The sequence below is a fragment of the Narcine bancroftii genome, chromosome 5 (genome assembly GCF_036971445.1).
Source record: "Narcine bancroftii isolate sNarBan1 chromosome 5, sNarBan1.hap1, whole genome shotgun sequence".
Taxonomy (NCBI): Eukaryota; Metazoa; Chordata; class Chondrichthyes; order Torpediniformes; family Narcinidae; genus Narcine; species Narcine bancroftii.
This window is the reverse complement of record NC_091473.1, coordinates 138,848,733-138,869,122: the sequence shown is the minus strand read 5'-3', so window position 1 is coordinate 138,869,122 and position 20,390 is coordinate 138,848,733. Positions and strand designations below refer to the sequence as shown.

The 20,390-nt window shown below is 38.4% G+C and overlaps 1 protein-coding gene across 6 annotated transcripts in view; it reads left to right on the top strand.

Moving 5' to 3' along the window:
- znf644b (zinc finger protein 644b) overlaps nt 1–20,390 on the top strand; it is an 87,103-nt gene that overhangs the window by 56,061 nt on the left and 10,652 nt on the right. For 3 of the 6 annotated variants that reach the window (XM_069939165.1, XM_069939166.1, XM_069939170.1), the window contains 2 exons: nt 1,632–1,774; nt 11,989–15,182. In XM_069939165.1, coding sequence (XP_069795266.1) covers nt 1,704–1,774; nt 11,989–15,182 — 3,265 coding nt within the window. In that variant the 5' untranslated portion in view covers nt 1,632–1,703. The remainder of the gene's footprint in view (nt 1–1,631; nt 1,775–11,988; nt 15,183–20,390) is intronic. The other 3 variants (XM_069939169.1, XM_069939167.1, XM_069939168.1) reach the window with 1 other exon arrangement.

Here is a 20,390-nt window from a genome sequence, read left to right as displayed (position 1 = left end):
CACTGTTTGAAATGTTTATATTTGCATCCATTTTTATTCCACTTATGAACCATATATTCATGGTATATTTCCTTTTATTCTTTATCATTTTCCAAGGAAGTTCTAAGAGGGCACTTGGAAAATCGCATTACATCCTGCAATCTGGTTGCTTAATTCCAATACTATCTACAAATTGGCCGAAGACGTCACGGTTGTTGGTGAAATCACATACGGCAATGAGGAAGCATACAGGAGGGAGATAGATCAGCTAAATGAGTGGTGTAACACCAACAACCTTGCACTCAATGTTAGCAAGACCAAGGAGATGATATGGACTTAAGGAGGAAGTCAGGAGAACATGAACCAGTCCTACTCGGGGGCTCAGCAATGGAGAGGGTCAAATTCCTGAGTGTCAACATTTCCGAGGATCTATCCTGGAGTCTCCATGCCGATGCAATCACGAAGAAAGCTTGCCAGTGGCTTTGTGAGGAGTTTGAGGAGATTCAGAATGTCACTGAAGTCTCAAATTTCTACAGGTGTACTGTGGAGAGCATTCTGGCTGGTTGCATCACTCTCTGGTATAGAGGTGCCAATGCCCAAGTTGAGAAAAAATTCCAAATGATTGTTAACACAGCCTGAGACATCATTCCATCCAGGACATATGCAAGAGGCGGTGATTTAAGAAAGCAGCCTCTATCCTCAAGGACCCCACCACCCAGGCCATGTCCTCTTCACTCTGCTACCATTTGGGGAAAATGTGCAGGAGCCTGAAGGCGAGTTTTCAGTGGCACAAGGACAGCTTCTTTTCCTCTGCCATCAGATTCCTGAATGAACAGTGAACCACAGATATTGCCTTACTTCTTTTTCTTGCACTATTTTTACTTATTTTTCTAAGGTAGTTTATATAAATGTTTGCAGCGTGATGCTGCCACTAAACAACACATTTCGTGACTGGTTTATGATAATAAATTCTGATTCAGGTTCATTTACTGTGTCTAAATGCTGAAACTGCCCTGCCGAAGTCCCTTCATCTGAAAGACTGGAATGATTCAAAAAGGCTGCTCACCATCACCTTCTCAAAAGAAATTTGGGATGGGCAATAAATTCTGGTCTTCCCAGCAACACCAAGATCTTGAAAATGAATTTAAAAATATCATAAATATAAATGGTATCCAAAGAGGTTTCAGGATTCCTGCTATATGAGGAACACTCTTGTCTGTATCAATGTATTTAAAAGCCATTGAATTACGATCCTATCTCTTCCTGTGCACCTACATTATGTCTTAATTTTTGCCAAATCTCTTTTGCAGCATCGCATGAAACTCAAATTCATAGCAGTTCAAAGCCATCAGATCCTGTTTATATAATTTGGGGGTAATTCTAGACTTAGGAGAATGGGCTCTGTGTGGCGAAAGTTGTTTTGCTGCACTTGTGGAACATTTATTAAAATTGACATTGTTTTCATAATTTTGCTCATTTACTACATTTTGACTATCTTGATTAACTGTCCTGAACAAAACAAATTCATCTCTGCTTTTGAGAACTTGCTGATCACATTTAGCTGTATTTGTTGGGAAAGCACTTCAAATGCCCTTCAGAAGCATGCTTTTAAATTTACCGTATAACTTTATTTTAATTTTTGCATGTTATAGACTCCACAAAATCGATCCAGTGGTCTAAATCTGTTTTGATATCAAAGAAATATAAACAGCAGAAGGTCCAGAATGGGATGGAAAATCATATTTACTAATTTCAACATTGATAATGACAACAAAATTAATCTGCCAAAATATGGGTGAGTGTATTTATGTCAGGATATGAAATAGCCAAAGCCTTTATTTCCTATTTATTATAAGGAAGAAAATGTTGTATGCTCAGGAATTTCATGTACCACATACTTCTAATATTGCTATGCGGGTCCAGGGGCATTAAACATGTAACACCATTGCTAAGAGCATGACCCACCACTCCACTGTGTATTTAGTAAAGTTTTCCAGCCCCAGAAATTAAAAGTAACACTGCATATGCCTGTTGTGACTGCAAATGCATTCAGTGAAATTTACGGCCAACTCGTGGACTCTGAGTAGACCATCCCACCCCCACACCCCGTTTGATCAGGGGAAACAGAGGAGACAAACCACAGATGGTGACCGTGGTAGCGGTTGAAGAGACACACAGGCAGCTGGCTGTTGGTGACTCGAGGTAGGAAGATACGCAGGCATCTGCAGTCAAGGGACTCGCACTGATCCGTGGACTGCTAGAGACTGGCTCAAGACTAAATGAAGGGGTGTCAGGTATTGAAATTGGTATGTGAGAGGGTGCCAAGAGGGCTGAAGGGTATTAATATTTGGTTATTAATATTAGGGTTAGGGTTAGGGTTAGGTTCAGATCTTGAGCTCAGACTGCAGATGATTTGGGCTGGACTCTGTGTGGCTGCGTCAGTGCTGGAGATGCTCAGTGACTCTGATGGGACTCTCTTTTGCTTTTCTTTCTCTGACGATAAGAGCTCTTCAGGCAACTTCTCCCAAAAGTGAATGTCTGCCTTATGGCAGACGAAAACAAATTCCATGTAATATCACACTTTCCTTATTACATGAGAATAAATTGATTCTTAAGTCTTGAATCTTCAAATATTCTGCTCCATTATAGACAACCTCCAAAATAGATAATTCTGTCAATGTGGAAAATCTCATCTTTGATGTGTTATTAAGATGAAGTGATCCATGAATTTCTCAAGTTATCCACTTTAAAATTCTTTATTTATAGTTTTTATTTTCAAGAATATTTGCAAACTTGCCTTCTTCAATACTGTGTTATGGAAAGTATGCCTTCTGGGCTATAATTTTAATACTCTTAGTTCCATTATGTATTTTTAAAACCATTTTCTGTTGTATGTTTATCTTGATTCCCTCCTCAGAAACTGTTACAAACTCACTACTCTATAAATACTAATAACCACCTTGCACTATTTGGGGTTGTGATCTCCAAATACTCTTTCAGAGATGGCAATGGGCAATCTGAATATGATGGCTAATTTCATCATTAATATCTGTTTTCAAAAGAATAAGAAACAGTTCACGCTTTCCAAACTTATTGTTGAGTATGGTGTTGTGCAGCAGGGACTGATTGGTAGGGGATTTTTTTTTACATGTTAAGCCATTCCATTAAGTAGTCAATGACTTTGAGCTTGGCCTCCAAAAGTGTATATATGTAAAATTATCTGTGTACTGCAACTTGATTGCTGAAATTAGGGTGATGTTGGTTCTGGATTGGAAATTATATTGATTGAATGTTTTTCTAATTGTCCTGCAGATTAGCTCCTCTATAGCTGAGATGCATCAGTGTCAAATTAAATTTTAGCATTTTTAAATTAAATTTTAAGTTAAATTTTTTAATTAAATTTTTAAATTTAGATGTACAGCACAGTAATAGGCCCGCGCCACCCAATTGCACCCTATTAACCTGCAACCCTGGTACGATTTGAACATTGGGAGGAAACCCACACAGATACAAGGAAAATGTACAAATTCCTTATAGGCAGTGCGGTATACAAATCCCAGTCCTGGTCACTGGTGCTGTTACAGTGTAGGTAGAAGATTTGTGAAAAGTGATACAGCCTCTCCGTTCTTCTCGATCTGATTTCAAACCTGCACTTTGGTTTTGCAAGTTCTTTCTGTGACTGCTTGTGTTTCCACTAGGTCAGTAGTTCCATAGGATGCCATAGGTGTGCTGTGGTTACTAAGGGATTACTGAAGGTGGTATGTGAGTGGAAAGAAAAGGGTTGCAAACCACTGCCCTATGTGCTTTGGTCCTCCCAGATTTCCAAGATGTGTAGGTCGGTGGGTCATTAACTCAACCCTCAGCCGCATCTCGTCTATTTCTTTCACATCTATCCTGGCCCCTTCCATAACACACCCTCCTCCTCCACCAAGATGCGACAAAGACAGGACTCCCCTTGTTCTCACCTTCCACCCCATCAGCCTCCCCATCCAACATATTCTCTGCAATTTCAAGTTTATTATCACCTAATTGTACAAGTAGAACCCAACGAAACAAAGTTCACCAGTCCTCGGTGCAAAAACGTGCAAACACACAATCAGACATAACACACATACAATGGGAGTAGCTGAAAGATGCTGTATGTGGGGTGATAGGAGTCCTCAATGATTTTGCATGCCTTCTTCAAACAATTATCTGAGGAAATGATATTGATGGAGGTGAGGCCCCATTGATCCTTTCTGCTACTTTTATGGTCATGTGGATTGACCTCCAATTCAATGTTCTGGAGCAATGAACCACACTGTGATGCAGCCAACCACATACAATGAGATCCTACCAGCAAACACCTCTTCCTCTCCCTGGTCTACTCCCTTTGCTGTAGGGCTCAATTCCTCCATGACTCCCTAGTCTATTCATCCCTTTCCTTGGTACCTATCCCGGTGACTGGAAGAAGTGCTACACTTGTACTCCCTCACCTCGAATCCGTCTTGACAGTCCGCAACCAGGTGGACATTCTCCTCTCCCAGTCCCTCTCTCTTTCCACACTGTTCTGTCTCCTTTCCTCTGCCCACTTCATTTCCTTCTCTCAGAAAGACATCATTCTTGCCCCTCTGCCTTCTCACCATCGCTTATCTGCATCTACCTATTACCTGTTAGCCTGTGCTTTTCTTTTGATTACATCCTCCCTCCACCTTTTTATTTAAGTATCCACTCGTCTTCCTGTTGAAAAGCCTGAAAAGCCACAAGACCATGACATAGAAGCAACAATTGTCCATTCAGCCTATCGAGCCTGCCCTGCCATTTAATCACGAGCTAAACCATTTTCCCATTCGGACCTACTATCGGGCCTTCTCCCCATAACATTCGATGCCCTGGCTAATCAAGAAACTATCAGTGAAATGGCCTCCACTACGGCTTGTGACAACAAATTCCCCAGATTTGCCACCCTCTGACTGAAGTTTTGCCCTCTTGTCCTGGACTCACCCACCATGGGAAACAATCTTTCTACATGTACTCTGACCACCCTTTCCAACACTCAAAATGTTTCATTGAGATTCCCCCCCCCTCCCATTCTCCTAAATTCCAATGACTGCAGATCAACAGCCATCAAGCATTCCTCAGATAATCCTTGTGAACTGCCTCTGAACCCTCTACAATGTCAGCTTATCCTTTCCATTTTTAATTATTTTATTTTCAACTCATGCAAATTCAAGCAAATAATATAGTTACATTTTCTTCCGCACAAATATAATTCAGAGTCCAGCATTTTCCCCTCTCCCCTCCCTTCTCCCATAACTTGTACAGATACACAATTGCAGAAGAAAAACAACATGCTACCAGACCCCAAATATTAAATAAACAATATTAAATAAACAATAAAAGGTAGGGGGCAAACAATGAAAATGAGAATAAAAATTAAAACTAAAACACTTGTTTGTGCCATGCCCTCCAATGCACTCTCTCCTTTATATACCTCGTGGAATGGATTTTTTTTCTCCCCTCATTACTCAAGGCTCAAAATTTGTGCACCTATGTGCTTCAGATACAGCTGCCACACTTCAACGAATGTCCCATACTTTTTCCTTAAGTTATATGTAATCTTCTCCAGAGAAATTCAACCCTGCATTTCCATAGCATATCCTTTCTTAAAACGAGGAGCCCAAAACTGCTTACAATACTCCAAGTGAGGTTTTACCACTGCCTTGTAAAGCCTCAACATCATATCCCTGCTCTTGTATTCTATTCCTCTTGAAATTAATGCCTTCTTCACCACCATGCAAGCTCATCTTCAAGCTATCCTGCACGACAACCCCTAGGTCTCTTTGCATCTGGGTATTTTAAATTTTCTCCCCATTTAAAAAGAGTCTGCCTGTATATTTTTTTTCTTCCAAAGTGCATGACTGTGTATGTTCCAACATTATATTTCATTTGACACTTCTCTGCCCATTCTTCAAATCTGTCTTAATCCTTCTGCAGCCTCTTTTTTTCCTCAATACTACCCATTCCTCCACCTATCTTCGTATGATCTGCAGACTTGGCCACAAAGCCATTCATTGCATAATCCAAATCATTCATATACAACACACAAAAAAAGTGGCTCCTGCACTGACCCCATTGGAACACCACTAGCATCTGGCAACCAACCTGAATATGATCCCTGTATTCCAACTCTCTGGTTCCTACCAATCAGCCAATGCTCTACCCACCCAGGTAGGTTTCCTGTAAAACTGGGCTGTTTACCTTGTTAAGTAGTCTCATGTGCAACAGCTTGTCAAAGGCCTTCAGAAAATCCAAATTCACAACATCCACTGCATTTCCTTTATCTAGCCTGCTTGTCATTTCTTCAAAAAATTCCATTAGGTTTGTCGAGCAAGATTTTTCCTTAAGAAAATCATGATGGCTTTGACTTTTGGCCTATCTTGCCATGTGCCTTCAAGTACTCCATAAATTCATCCTTGACAATCAACTCCAACATCTTCCCAACCACTGATATCAGGCTAACCAGTCTATATTTTCATTTCTGCTGCCTCCCTCCCTTCTTGACATTTGCGATTTTCCAGTCCTCTGGGACCATACCAGAATTTATTGATTCCTGAAAGATCATTACCAATGCCTCCACAATCTCTACCACTACTTCTTTCAGAACCCGAGTGCAAAGCATCTGGTCCAGGAGACTTGTCTACCCTTAGAGCTTCTGACCACCACCATTTTTTCCTTTTTAAAATATTTTTATTATCTTCTCCCTTAAGTTAGTAACCACTCACTTCCCTTATGCTCTTTGACATCTACCACACAGCTAATGTCTTCCACAGTGAAGACTGATGCAAAATATTCATTTAATTCCTCTGCCATCTTGTCTCCCAGAATTATTTCTCCAGTGTCATTTTATAATGGTCCTCGCATCTCTTTTACTCTATATACCTGAAACTTTTTGTTTTTGATATTATTTGCTAATATACTTTCATACTTCATCTTTTCCCTCCTTATAAGGATTTTAGTTATCATTGCATTTTTAAAAATCGTCCAATCCTCTATTTTCACGCTAATTTTTGCTTCCTTGTATGCCCTCTTTTGTTTTTAGGTTGGCTTTGACTTTTCTTAACAACCACAGTTGTAACATTTTTCCATTTGAATATTTCCTCTTTTTTGGTCTGTATTTATCCTAAACCTTGCTCATTTCATATAGAAACTCCATCCATTGCTTCTCTTCCCATAATGTGCTCATTAACAAGCTGCTCTAAAAAGCTATCTTGAAGGCTTTCTACAAATTGTCTCCTTGAAATCCAGTCCCATCCTTATTTTCCCACTCTACTTACATGTTAAAATCCACCATGACGACCCTAACATTGCCCTTCTGACATGCCTTTTCTGTCTGCTGTTGTAATTTATGTCTACATCCTGGCTATTGTTTAAAGTTCTTTATATAAATGCCAACAGCATCTTTTTACCCTCCCATTTCTTAACTCAACCCACAATGACTCTATCTTCTGATGCGATGTCACCTCATTCTAATAATTTAATGTTGTTCCTCACCAACAGAGCTCTCCACCCCATCTGCTTACCTGCCTATCCTTTTGATACACTATATCCTTGGACATTAAGGTCCCAATGACATCGATCCTTTAGCTACGACTCTCTGATGACGACATCGTACATACCAGTGTGTAGCTGTTCTCCAAAGCCATCCACTTTATTTCTTGTGCTGTGTGCATTTAAATACAAAATGTTTAGTCCTGTATTTGTTACTTTTGACTCTGTGTCCCACTGGTGGCAATTTTGTCCTATCTGCCTGTCTTTCCACAACTCCCACCAGCTTTCCCTACTTGTGTGCTAATCACCTCTTCCTCATCCTGTTCACTTTGGTTCACACCCCTTTGTGAATCTTGTTTACCTCTACCACCACCCCACCCCGCCCAACTACCCATTGCTTTCCATGGATGCTGTATTGGCCTGCTGAGTTTCTCCAGCACTTTTGTGTTTTTCTCAGCACAGGGATAGATAGAGTTGATGTGGAAAGGCTTTTGCCATTGAGAGTAGGAGAGATGGATACAAGAGGTCAAGGGTTGAGAGTTGACGGGCAAAGGTTTAGGAGTAACATGAGGGGAAGTTCTTTACTCAGAGAGTGGTTACTGTGTGGAATGGGCTTCCGAGAAAGGTGGGTGGTCAATTTTGTCATTTAAGAAAGAATTGGATAAGTATATGGATGGGAGGGGGATGGAGGGATATGGGCAGTGCTGGTAAGTGGGATTAGAGAAGGGTACTTGGATCAGTGCGGAATAGAAGAGCCAAATTGGCCTGTTTCCGTGCTGTAATTGTTATATGGTTATATATTTACAGTCAGGTGGATTGGATGGACAGACTCCCTGCATCAGGTTTTGATATTGGAGGAGGTTAGTAAAAGCTCAGAGGTTCTGAACATTCTGAAAACCTCTGAAAAGTTGTAACATACTCATTGACTTATCGTGTCAATGGGATCATTACAACCTGGCCATTGACCTTGAAAAATTAAAAGGAGCATTTGAGAAGCCTTTGGGAACCTCACAGTCCTCAAGGGAACATATCTAAATTTGTGTAAACTGCAGAAGGAGCACCAGTACTCTCCACCACCCTGCCCTGTCAAGCTTCTGCAGCACTGGTGGTATCCACATTGGCCTCATCAGCTATCTTGACATGGAAGGACTTTATCCTGAATTCCAAGGGACAGTTTAATAATAAGAATTACAATTGAGATGTATAACTTCTTAACCATGAATCATTCCTCCATTGTCTCCAGTTTTGCTCCTTTTGTGTTCTAGAAAACTGTATTTCATTAAAGTATTGACTGCCAAACTTATTTTATTAGATGCTTTTTGTGTCTGATTGCTTCTCTTCACTGATTCTCATATAACAGCATTTCATTATTAATGGATCAGCAATATATGTATCCAACTTAATTTTAATTTGTTAATTGACGAATCCTCCAATTCACCATATTTTAGTTACCAAGTTCAGTGTCAGGCATTTTATGATGTGTACGGATGGGACCCAGGATGGGACTCGTTGGCTCTTGAAGACGCCATCTGCAATGTACTGATTATTGCAATGTCAGTGTGATAATTTATGTTCTATGACCTACTCTGTTATTTTTGGTAAGAAGGAAAGGAAAAGGAAAATGCTGCTTTCTAGGATCACAGTGTCTGTGATAGTGTTCGATATGGTACTGGAAAAAAACAAATATATGAGATTCCAAATTATTTTGTTTTCACGACTTTGTTTTCAATCCCAGCACCATGTCATGTCTTTCAGAGGAATGCAGATCGAAGTATTTCTGAAAGGCAAAATGTATTTAAGGAGGAGATGACCATTGTATCTTAGTATACAAGAGTTTTAATTTTGTTACATTATATTACAATGTGCAGTTTGGCCTTGATTTTTTTTAAATATAATGAAACCTGCATAATATTGAAAAGCAACAATGATGAAGTACCTGTGATGATCAGTATAATAATGACTTGTTGAAGTAATTGCATTTATTGTCTTTATATGAATAATCTCATCATTTTGTGCATGGATTCTTTGTTGGAACTGTACTTCAGAAATATTTGCCAAAAGTAATCATTACAAAATTGTCCTTTAAACAGTCTGTTGATTTAATTTTGGACGACTATTCCATCATAAATAATCGTTAGAGAACAGAAGTGGGCGACACAGTTCTGATGACAGAAAGGTTGTACTTAATCTGCATTACTAAATGACCCAGGAAGGCTGCTCAAAGGGATTACAGAATAATTATGTTAATATGCAATTATCACCTCATTTTTTCTGCATTACCCTCAAGATGTAGTGCAATATGGGTGTTATAGCAAGTGCTGATAGTTTGCAAAAATACTGACATTTGAGATTTCTAAGGAAAGTCAATAACGATAGCTTCATAATGGTCTCTTATCATAATGAATAAAATTTTGACCTTTATCTCCATGAGTACAAGTTTTGTTTGTGATTTGGATAGATTGCTGTAAAGGGAAGTTTCTAATTCATTCCAGCATTTGCTGCAAGGTCTGCATTTTCAACAATATTTTATGTTGTAATTTGTGAATTTAATGACTTGTCAAAGACCCTAATAATGAGTGCACAAAGAATTCCTACTGCTGGTTTATGTTTATATTCCACGGGTATCTTTTAATTTTGTTGATTTTTATTATCCATACATTTAATTAGATGATTTCATCCTTCTCCACCCCTTTCATTGATTTAAAAGCACATAAGGTTTTGAAGCATATAAAGTCTTTGTAACTTGCAGATAGGACTGTTAATATAGAACTTCTTAATAAATGAGGCCTGAAATCTGAGACCATTCGTTATTTTTGTGAGGGTTTGCTATCCTGCTGTTCAGAGGGTACCACAGAAGTTTGCTTTAAGTGGGAAACGTCTGTTCTTTCTTTGAACCCCTAACACCAGAACAGATGGGTAGAATATGGAGCACGGAAGGTTTTACCTCTGAGGTGGTAACAGTGAAGCCACCACTCATTAACACTGAATTTACCACTTCGTTAGCAACGTTGCTTCCTGTTGAGAAAAGCTAGTTCAGGTACAGCATATTAAATTAACTGAGCATACATTTGGCTATGGATCTTGGACACCAGAGTCATTTTGAAATTAAAGCTTTCACTATTTCTGTGTGTTTCAGCTGGTTTTAAATGCTTGTTATTTTTTTTGTTTGATTACAAATTAAATGAGAGCTTTTGGAAGGAAGGATGTGTTATAAAACTCCCATTGCTCACTGTCACAGCAATTAATTTTACAGCACTTGTTCTGTACAGGTTGCTCATATTGATTAAAATCAGTTAAGGTAAATGAGACAAACATTATAGCATTTCCAGGCTTGTTTTCCTATTCATTGACATTTTCAGTCGTGATTCTTAGCACCTGTTTGTACGTGCCCACCCCTTAGCTTCTGCTGCGTATTTAACACAGAGACTCATGCTGGGAACTGTTTTAGCACCATTTTAGAGTGATAACATTGAATATGATCTCATTGGAAGTGTATTTTGTTCCCATGGAAATTGGTCAATTTTAGCAGCAGCTGAGAGTTTTGAAGGGGAAACAGGAAGGTTGTAACTAAAATGTGTGGAATTTTGATTCTTCACACATAATTAAAGTCCCCAGTATTTGAGAACGACAGCAGGAATCGTTTTCCTTCAGCAACAGACAAGATGTAGATGTAATAGTTGTTGAAACCACTAATCTCTTGGTTGATGAAGCAGTTGCACCTAGTTGATTTAAGTCGTTATAATCATTTTATTCATAGTGTTAAACCAAGGTAAAAATATTATAAATAAAATGTAATCATCTACTTCTACAATTCTGTTACGCTGTGTTTGAATAATATATAATTAAATGTATTCTCAAGATTTTGAATGATTTATAAGTCCATGAAGGCTTTATTGGTTAAACATTTCATAATTTACCAGCACTTTATACCATTCTGATAATACAATACATGATGCGTTAGAGATATAAAACTGTAACTTAAATTTATTTATTTCATCTCTGATGGAGTTTAATATATTTAAAAAGTATTTTGCGTAAAAAGGGTATTTATCAAGTCACACGTCTCTAGAAATGCACAAATTGAAATATACTAAGGGAACAAAGAAATATAAACATCTAATTAGCATTCAGCAAGGTTATCATTTAATTGACTGTTAAATTTATTACAGGTTTGCATACCAGGTTAACCCAAAACCTTTGGGTGGTAGACTTGTCTCAGGAATCTCAATTATGGATGTGATTTTATTGCATTCCATGATAAAAGGGCTGATTTGAACGTTGTTGATGCTGGAACTGCAAATATTATATGTTGCTTTAGTGCATTATTTTATGACTGATGATAATTATATTGTTCTATCCCTGGTGCAGCCATTTTAATGGCAGATGGTTCTTGAATTTTAAGAACTTTTTATCATTAATATTTATGATTTTTAAAAGGTTTTACTTTTTACTTGTAATAATTATTTTTATTATTTGCAGGATTAACAAAATCGAAAGTTCTGGATTGAAGATGAGTAATGCAGATAGCATGAAGACCCATATTAGTTCTCCCGGTGCTAAAAGCGGATTTGGAGATGAAAAAGATCTCCCATCAACCACTGTTACCACAATTATACCTCAGACCTTAACAGAGAATCAAATGTCAGCTCCAAAAAGCAATACTCTAAACTTGTCTAAATATCTGTCCAGGGACAGTTCTATAAAAGCCTTAAGTGGAACCCAGCAGACTGTGTTTATGCCAACTGGTGCTCCTACTATTTTGAGTGCAAAACCTATCTCGCCTACAGGAACAGCTGTGAGGGATGGAGTTCCATATCCCTCCTCAACTAAATCTTCCAACACAAAGCAGGCTGATGTCTCTTTAAGTATTTCTCAATCTCTGTGCCAGTCAGTTGCAGATTCTTGCCCATCATCTCACTTTGTTCAGTCTGTTCAGGTTCCAACATCATCTGGCAATTCAGATAAAGTTCAGCCAGTTTCACCAGCCCCATTCCTCTTGCTGGTACCCAATGTAGTGCCTTTTCAGGGTCAAGTTAATGCACAGCCTAAAGTGACACGTTCTTTGCCAATAGTGGATCACAAACATGCAGTCCAGTTAAATGGTGCTTCTACAAGCCAGTTGTTATATTGTAAAGAAAATGAAAAGACGAAAGAAGAAAGAGAAGATATAAAGGGGAAAAGAATATTAAGTAGTTCTGATATTCATGGGGTTGAATCAGAAGCTTCAAATGATGTTGGCTTAAATTGGGACCCTGAAAAAGAATTCATGCAGTTTCTGCTAACAAAGGAAAAGGATGAACAGATGGTTCAAATTGATGAAAATTCTCAAGTCCAATCAAATTTGAACTGTGGAAGAAAAAGGAGGCGGAAAATGGAGATTGTTCAAATGGTGGATTTCTCTGAACTGGAAAATCCAGATATGCACCTTATACCTAAAAAGACTGCAGTTAATTTGGAAGGGACAGAACCGGGTGAAGAAAAGGTTTCAGCTGTAAAACCAAAATACTCGCCTGCCAAAAAAAATCTTGTTGGCGAGACACGATCAAACCTTCCCAAAGAAACAGTGGAAGCAATTAAGCAGTTGATCTTCAGTGATTATAAATTTCCCATCAAAAACCTAGAAGCAGCAAGAACAAATGTTGCTGCAACTACATTTGTAGAAGGAACTTTACCTTTTGGTTCAACAATTTTTCCTCCAGGCAGTGCTCTACAAATAGATGATCTACAAACTGGTTCTGAGTCACCATCAGACGAAGATACCGAGACAGAGCCGTCATTTTACCCCTGCACTAAATGTAATGTCAATTTCAGGGAAAAAAAGCATTTGCAGAGACACATGATTTATCACTTAGAAGGACATAGCAAAACAAATCTGCCAAGACCCTACATATGTAAAGAGTGTGGAATTGCATTTCGTGACCGTGCCCCTCTCCAAAAGCACAGGAGCCTTCATCAAGAGAAAAGAGAGAGGTTGATGGAGGAGATTCGTGAGCTCCGCACATTCCAAGATGAAGGCCGGAATGCAAAATTACAGTGTCCACAATGTGTATTTGGGACAAACTGCCCTAAAACATTTGTACAGCATGCTAAAACTCATGAGAAGGACAAAAGATACTACTGCTGTGATAAATGTAACTTCATGGCAGCATCAATGGATGAACTCGAAGGTCATCAAATTTATATTCATGATGCAGTTATTAATAAGTCCATTCATAAACCTTTGAAAGGTGTATCATTAGAAAATTTATTAAGTCACTGTAAGTCGGGAGGCATATATGTATGTACAAAATGCCCTTTTACCACACCAGCTAGGAGTATATTTAAAAAGCATGTCAAATACTTGCATCAACGTCTCTATCATGTTCGGAATAAAAATGAACATGCATCAAAGATGCCTGGCTTGAGTTCAAAACCATTTAATTTGGTGATTGACGATAAGACTGCATCGCAGGAGTCTGAATGTCTGAACAAACTTATTATAAAGGGAGGTATAAAAAGGAGTTTTGAAGCACCTGATACACTGGGGAATTTCTCGAGATTGTACAGCAAGGTCAATGATAATACTATTACTGAAAAACCATGCTACACCGCCACAAAAAACATCCATCATTCATCTGATCCTGTGATTGATTACAGCAAGTCTTCAACAAGGATTCTGACAGGACTAAATACTGATAATCAAAAGGTGAGCTTCCTGAATCAAGAGCACACTAGAAAGCAGGGAAATATTGATGACCAAGGGAACAATGCAGTTGGCTATCAGAATCTTGCCCAAACTGAAAATGACGTGGGGATCTTGAAAGATTTGCTGCCTCCATCGACATTAATAGAAACAAAACAAACGGATGTACAATCGGCTTTGAGCTTCCGTGGAACAGATGCTGAAGAAATATCAGGAGAAACAGAATGTGTAGACGCTGGAGCTGTATCAGTTAGGAGATCCGTGAAGGATGTCATGGTTAGTGTCTCTGTTGGCAATGATATTTTTGATCAGTATCCAGATGTATTTCACAAAGCACCTGTGGTCATTTTGAATAAACTTGAGCCATGTGCAAATGAATTAGAAGGCGATGGTGAGGAAAATTCACCAGAACCTGATGTGGTTGAATCTGCTAACGGTATGAGTGATGCTACTGCAATGACTCTTGCTGAGAATGATTTTGATGTTGGTGATAAAGAAACTCAGTACTTCAGTACTGAAGTACAGCTAGTTGATGAAGATGATTTTGATACATACGATGAGAGTGAGGAGGACGATAATTTGGATGATTTCGATGACATACATGATTATGGCCACAGTGACTATGGTAACCAAAGCCTTTACTCAGCAGAATATCAAGAGGTGACTCACAACCATTTTATTAATGAAGATTTTCATATAAATAATAATGCTAAATGTATAGAAGTTATGGATCCAGTTCTTTATCAACATGATGCTCCGTTTAATATAACCTACAATTGGACGGATTTTCACACTGAGAAGCGGCCATGCCCATACTGCCCAGCTGTATTTGACACAGGTGTTGGCTTGTCAAATCACGTACGAGGACACCTCTACAGAGTTGGCTTAACCTATGATGCTCGTCATCTGGTTCCACCAGAGCAGATAGCATCCAGTGATAAGAGGCGGCGGATCAAAAAAAATGATGCTCCTGTTAGGAGACTAAAAAAAGGTAAGTTTCATTTAAATGTGTCTGCCTAAAATTAATCAACAATGGGATTTAAGTTCTCAGTTTTCATTCAATATGCGCAAGGCTTTAATGAGAAATGAATACATTTTTGGTTTAAAAATAACAAACACAAAAGAGTAATTATAAGTGAACAATACTGAAGGACAAAGAACTTCAGTTCAAAAGGCCAACGTAAACAGTACTTCACAGGATCTTCTCCCAATGAATGAAAACAAGATAAAAGGCCGGTTATATAATTAAATAGAAGATGTATACGCCTTACTTTCCAATCAGCACCAACTCAGTTCCTAGCAGGAATCCACCATTTAAGGATACAGAACTTGCTCATGTCCTTAAAAGAAGTCTCCATCTGAAGAATTTCAACAGAAAGAGTAATTCAGTTTTGCATTGAACTGTTGACAATAGCAGATTATTACCTGAATGTGCACTTGTTAGAGACGGCTCTGATCTAAGCAAGAAAGGCATTTCAAATGCAGAGGAGAGCACCAAAGCCTGGTGAACTTTTTACAAATCAGTGAACCGGTGCGGACTCGAAAGGCCAACATGGCCTGTTTCCGCTCCGTAAATGGTTATATGGAATGAAATTTGGACATATGTTCTAGTCCTAGTCATGCCTAGCCAATGGGAGTGAAGGCTGAGTCAGAGAAACAATTAGACTAAATCCTCATTTTAAGAAAATATCCTAAAAGCTGTCTTAGCTGAATGGAGCTGATTAAAATTCTTCCAGCTGCATTGTATCAGGAAATAACTATAGATCATCCATAGGGAAATAATGCCATTAATCTATTCTTCTCAAATTAAAAAAAAAGTTTACTGTTGCTACAGTATGATTCCACAACCAATTCAAGTTTATTGAATGTGATTGAACCTGATAGACGTGGAGTGATGATCAGATGGCCATGCAAATTAAATATGAAGATAAAATCTCAGGTTCTGTAGAGTGTAAACTTGCATCCTGGTCAGAAATCTGAGTGCTTATGCCAAGCAAATGGAGTGGGCATAAAAATAAAAAATATATACATTAATGTATTGTGCCTTTCATATTAATTTCAGATTTCCTAAGAAAAAGGCACATTGCAGCCAATGAAGTATTAACTACTGAAGGATAATTGCAGAGAATTTGTGCTTGCTTCCACAAATAGTGTAATAATGACAAAATCCTAAATTCCTACCTGTAAACATTGGCCAGGATTTGAAGGATATTGCTCCCACACTTAGAAAATAGAACACTACAGCACAGTACCAGCTCTTTGGCCCTCAATATTATGCCAACCTATATATTCCTACCAAAATGAATAAAATACCAAATCCTTCCTATCTTGTAACTCTATTTTTCTTTCATCCATGTGTCTGTCTTAATAGTCTCTTAAACATCCCTTATATTTCAGCCTCCACCACTACCCCTGACAAGGTATTCCAGACACCCACTAGACTCTGTGTAATAAAAAAAACCAAACAATTTACCCTTGATGTCTCCCCTAAACTTTTCTCCCCTCACCGTTTACAAATGTCCTTTGGCATCTGCTACTGCCGTCCTGGGAAAAGGGCTGACTACCTTATCTATGCCTCTCATAATCTAGTAGACCTCTCATCCTTCTATGCTTCAACGACAAAAACCCTAGCTCTGCTAACCTTGCCTCATAAGATTTATTTTCCAATCCAGGCAACATCCTGGTAAATCTCCTCTGCACTCTCTGTGTCGTTGCCACATCATTCCTATGATGAGGTGACCAGAACTTAACACAATATTCTAAGTGTGGTCTCACCAGAGATTTGTAGACTTGCAACATGACTTCTTGACTTGTGAACTCAAACCCCTGACTAATGAAGCCCAGCATACCATAGGCCTTTTAAACTATCCTATCAACCTGTGCAGCAACCATGGGAAATGTATGCATTTGGACCCCAAGGTCAATCTGTTCTTCTACATTGTTAATTATCCATCCATTGACCCTGCATTAAGCCTTCTGGTTTGACCTTCTAAAATCCTTAAATGTATCACCTAATACTTTGCCGGTTTGAACTCCATTTGCCACTTCTCTACCCAACTCTGCATCCTGTCTATGTCTTTTTGTAACCTGTGACAAGCTTCAACACTATCGACAACTCCTCCAACCTTCATATTATTCGCAAGCTTACTGTCCCATACTTCTGCTTCTTCATCTAGGTCATTTATAAAAATTACAAAGAACAGATCCCTGAGGAACTCCACTAGTCATTGGCCTCCAGACAGAATATGTTCTGTCCACTACAACTCTGCTTTCTACAGACAAGCCAATTCTGAATTCACACAGCCAAGATTCCTTGGATCCCATGCCTCATGACATTCTGAATGAGTCTTTCATGAGGAACTTGTCAAATGCCTTGTTAAAATCTATGTTACCTCCTCAAAAATCTCAATTCGGCTCATGAGGCATGGCCTTCCCCTCATGGAGCTACGCTAACTATTCCTGAGAAGACTGTATTAATCCAAATGTCAGAAATCCTGTCCTTAAGAATCTTCTCGAATAGTTTGCACACCACTGTCTTAAGACTCACTAGTCTAGAATTCTCAGGATTCTCCCTATTACCTTTTTTTAAACCACTTAAGAATAATACTGTGGCATGCTTTACATCCTCCTAAGAAAGTTGATGAGAATAATTTAATTTCATCCGAATGTCAGCAGTGTTACACTCCCTCATAACTGTATTGAAGAGTGTAAGGTAAAAACATCATGAGATGGGACCGGAGAAGGAGTCACCCAGTACTAAGGAGTAACAGAATGCAGATGTGACCTTGACCACTCAAGATAAGTGTGGCAATAACAAGATGATGTGCAGCAGACTAACAGAGAAGGGTAGCAACAGCTAATTCATTGGACAATGTCATGGTATGATCATTTACTAAGTGCGTGTCCTGAAGAGTCAACCCAAAGTTGAGTGTTCAAGTTTCTCCTGTGGAATTAGAACTTGGAATCTTCTGATTCAGAAATTAGACTATTGAGTCAAGACACAGTCTTGAGCTTATTTCTGCTTCATTGATTTTTAAAAATAGGAATAGCCAGTAAACAGAAATAATGAGTAACATGTTGATGCATAACTGTCAATTATCTTTTGAGAAGATTATTATGGAACTGTAATGGCCAACCTGTTGTGAAGCAGAATATAAAGTTAAAAATCAAAACCTAAATAGAATTTGTGCAAATGTTCTTAATTTTTGATTTTCTTGCTTGCATTTTCAAAATGTAATACATGAAGTTAAAATGCACTTACCGCTTGATTCTGTCACCTCTACTTACAACGTGACTCCAAACATTGACTAAGAGTTTAAGTTAATTTTTGTTAAGAACAAATCATTTATTACGTATAAGTCAGGATCTAACACACCTCTGTTCTTTAATTGTAATAAGTCATACTAAAAAATTTGGTATGATTAAATGTATTTTTACCTTTGCTCTATGAAGGATGCTCTTTGACCAGCTGAGTTTCTCCTGCAATGTGTTTTTAATCCAACCACGGTGTCTTACAGATTTTTGTGTTTCACTTTTTCCTTTAGTGCAACTTTCTATTTCCACTCACCAAAGTCCCCAATCCATTGGAGAAAAACATAAATGTGACATATTTTCTATTTTGTTTAACACAAGATCTTTAACTCTTTCACTCCACTGCTTTCACCGCCCCTGCAATCCGAGTTTTTGCTAGAATAATTGTAATATTCCACATTGCGTTAGCTGTTACACCACAAGTCACCAAACCAACAAAAAATTGATTTTGATCAGTTAATGATTTTTTTTTGTTTACAATCATTGAGAAATAATACATACAAAAACTAAAACATTTTACTATATTAAGCTGCACAAATCTGCCGAATTGTCAGTTGCAATTCAGTTACTTTTCCAGTCAGTCTTCTGTGGTTTAGTTTATTTGTTTCACTTTTTGTGCTGATTGATTTTTAACCTATTGTTTTTTTTCCTGACTCTCTGGGGTTCCAGGTTTGTACTGTTTTCCCCCCAGATATTTGCAATATTGTTTTGTGCACACATCCTGAGTTTAGTGAAAGAATTTGGCAAGTTTTCCATTATGCAAGTTCATTATCATCCATTTACACAAGTACAACCTGACAAAATAGCGAAATGACCAAACAAAATAGTCCTCGAGGATGCACTCCAGAAGAGCTTTGCGCACCTTGAATGAAGTTCAAATCAAAGATGTCTGCTAGTAATTGCCCTTAAATCATCCAGCAGCTGAATGACTTCTGGTGTTTTCCTAATGTATGATTTTAAGAGTTTGTTGGCAGTATCCTGCACAAATCATACCCCTTCAAATACTGAACAAAGAGCAAACTAAAGAATTGCGGGAGGAACTCAGAAAGTCAGAACACATCCATGAGTAGAAATGGTCAGGCAGTGTTTCAGGTGTGAACTCTTTATTAAGACTAATATAGAACAGGTGAAAAATCATATAATAAAAGAAGCTGGGGAGGAGCCTAGAATGCATTGGAGGTGGAGAGGCAAATAGAGGGAGAAACAATTAGGAATGGGGGTGGGGAAAGAAAAGTTAGGGGTGGGGGGGAGACATGAGTTTCCTCCAGCCAACTATTTTCTTTCCAATTCCTACAGTGACATGATCTCATCCATTGTTGGGGTGAGGCTCAACATAAATTTGAGGAACAACAGATCATATTCTTGGACAGCCTTAAACCTAACAGCATGAACATTAACTTCTCTAATTTTAGGTAACCCCTACCCTTCCCTACCTCCCCAATCTGATTCCACGGTTCCCATCTCTTCTTTACCTACTCCTGTACTTACTATTTTTTCTCTCTCTGATTTTTCTTTCCTCACCCCATTCCTAATGGTTTCTCTCTCTCTCTCTCTCTCTCTCTTCCTGTCTTTCCATCTCACACCTCTGTCCTATCTATATCACTTCTGAGTCATTTCTCTCATTTTTTTTGTTTGCTCATGATCTGTAGCCTTTGTGTTTCTCTATTGATCTATTAAGGACTGGTGTCAAAAATTTGTTTACAGGAAAACTAGTTTTTAGCCAAGCTGTCTTCTGAGTTGCTTAATTCAATGGTGTCATTTGCTTCATGTATTGGTATCACAGTTCCATAAAACCACCCTTGGTCTGGATCAGAAAATATTTTGATCCTTGAATATTGATCACTTTTTTTTGAAATTACCTCACTTCCTAGATGAGGAAAGAATGAAG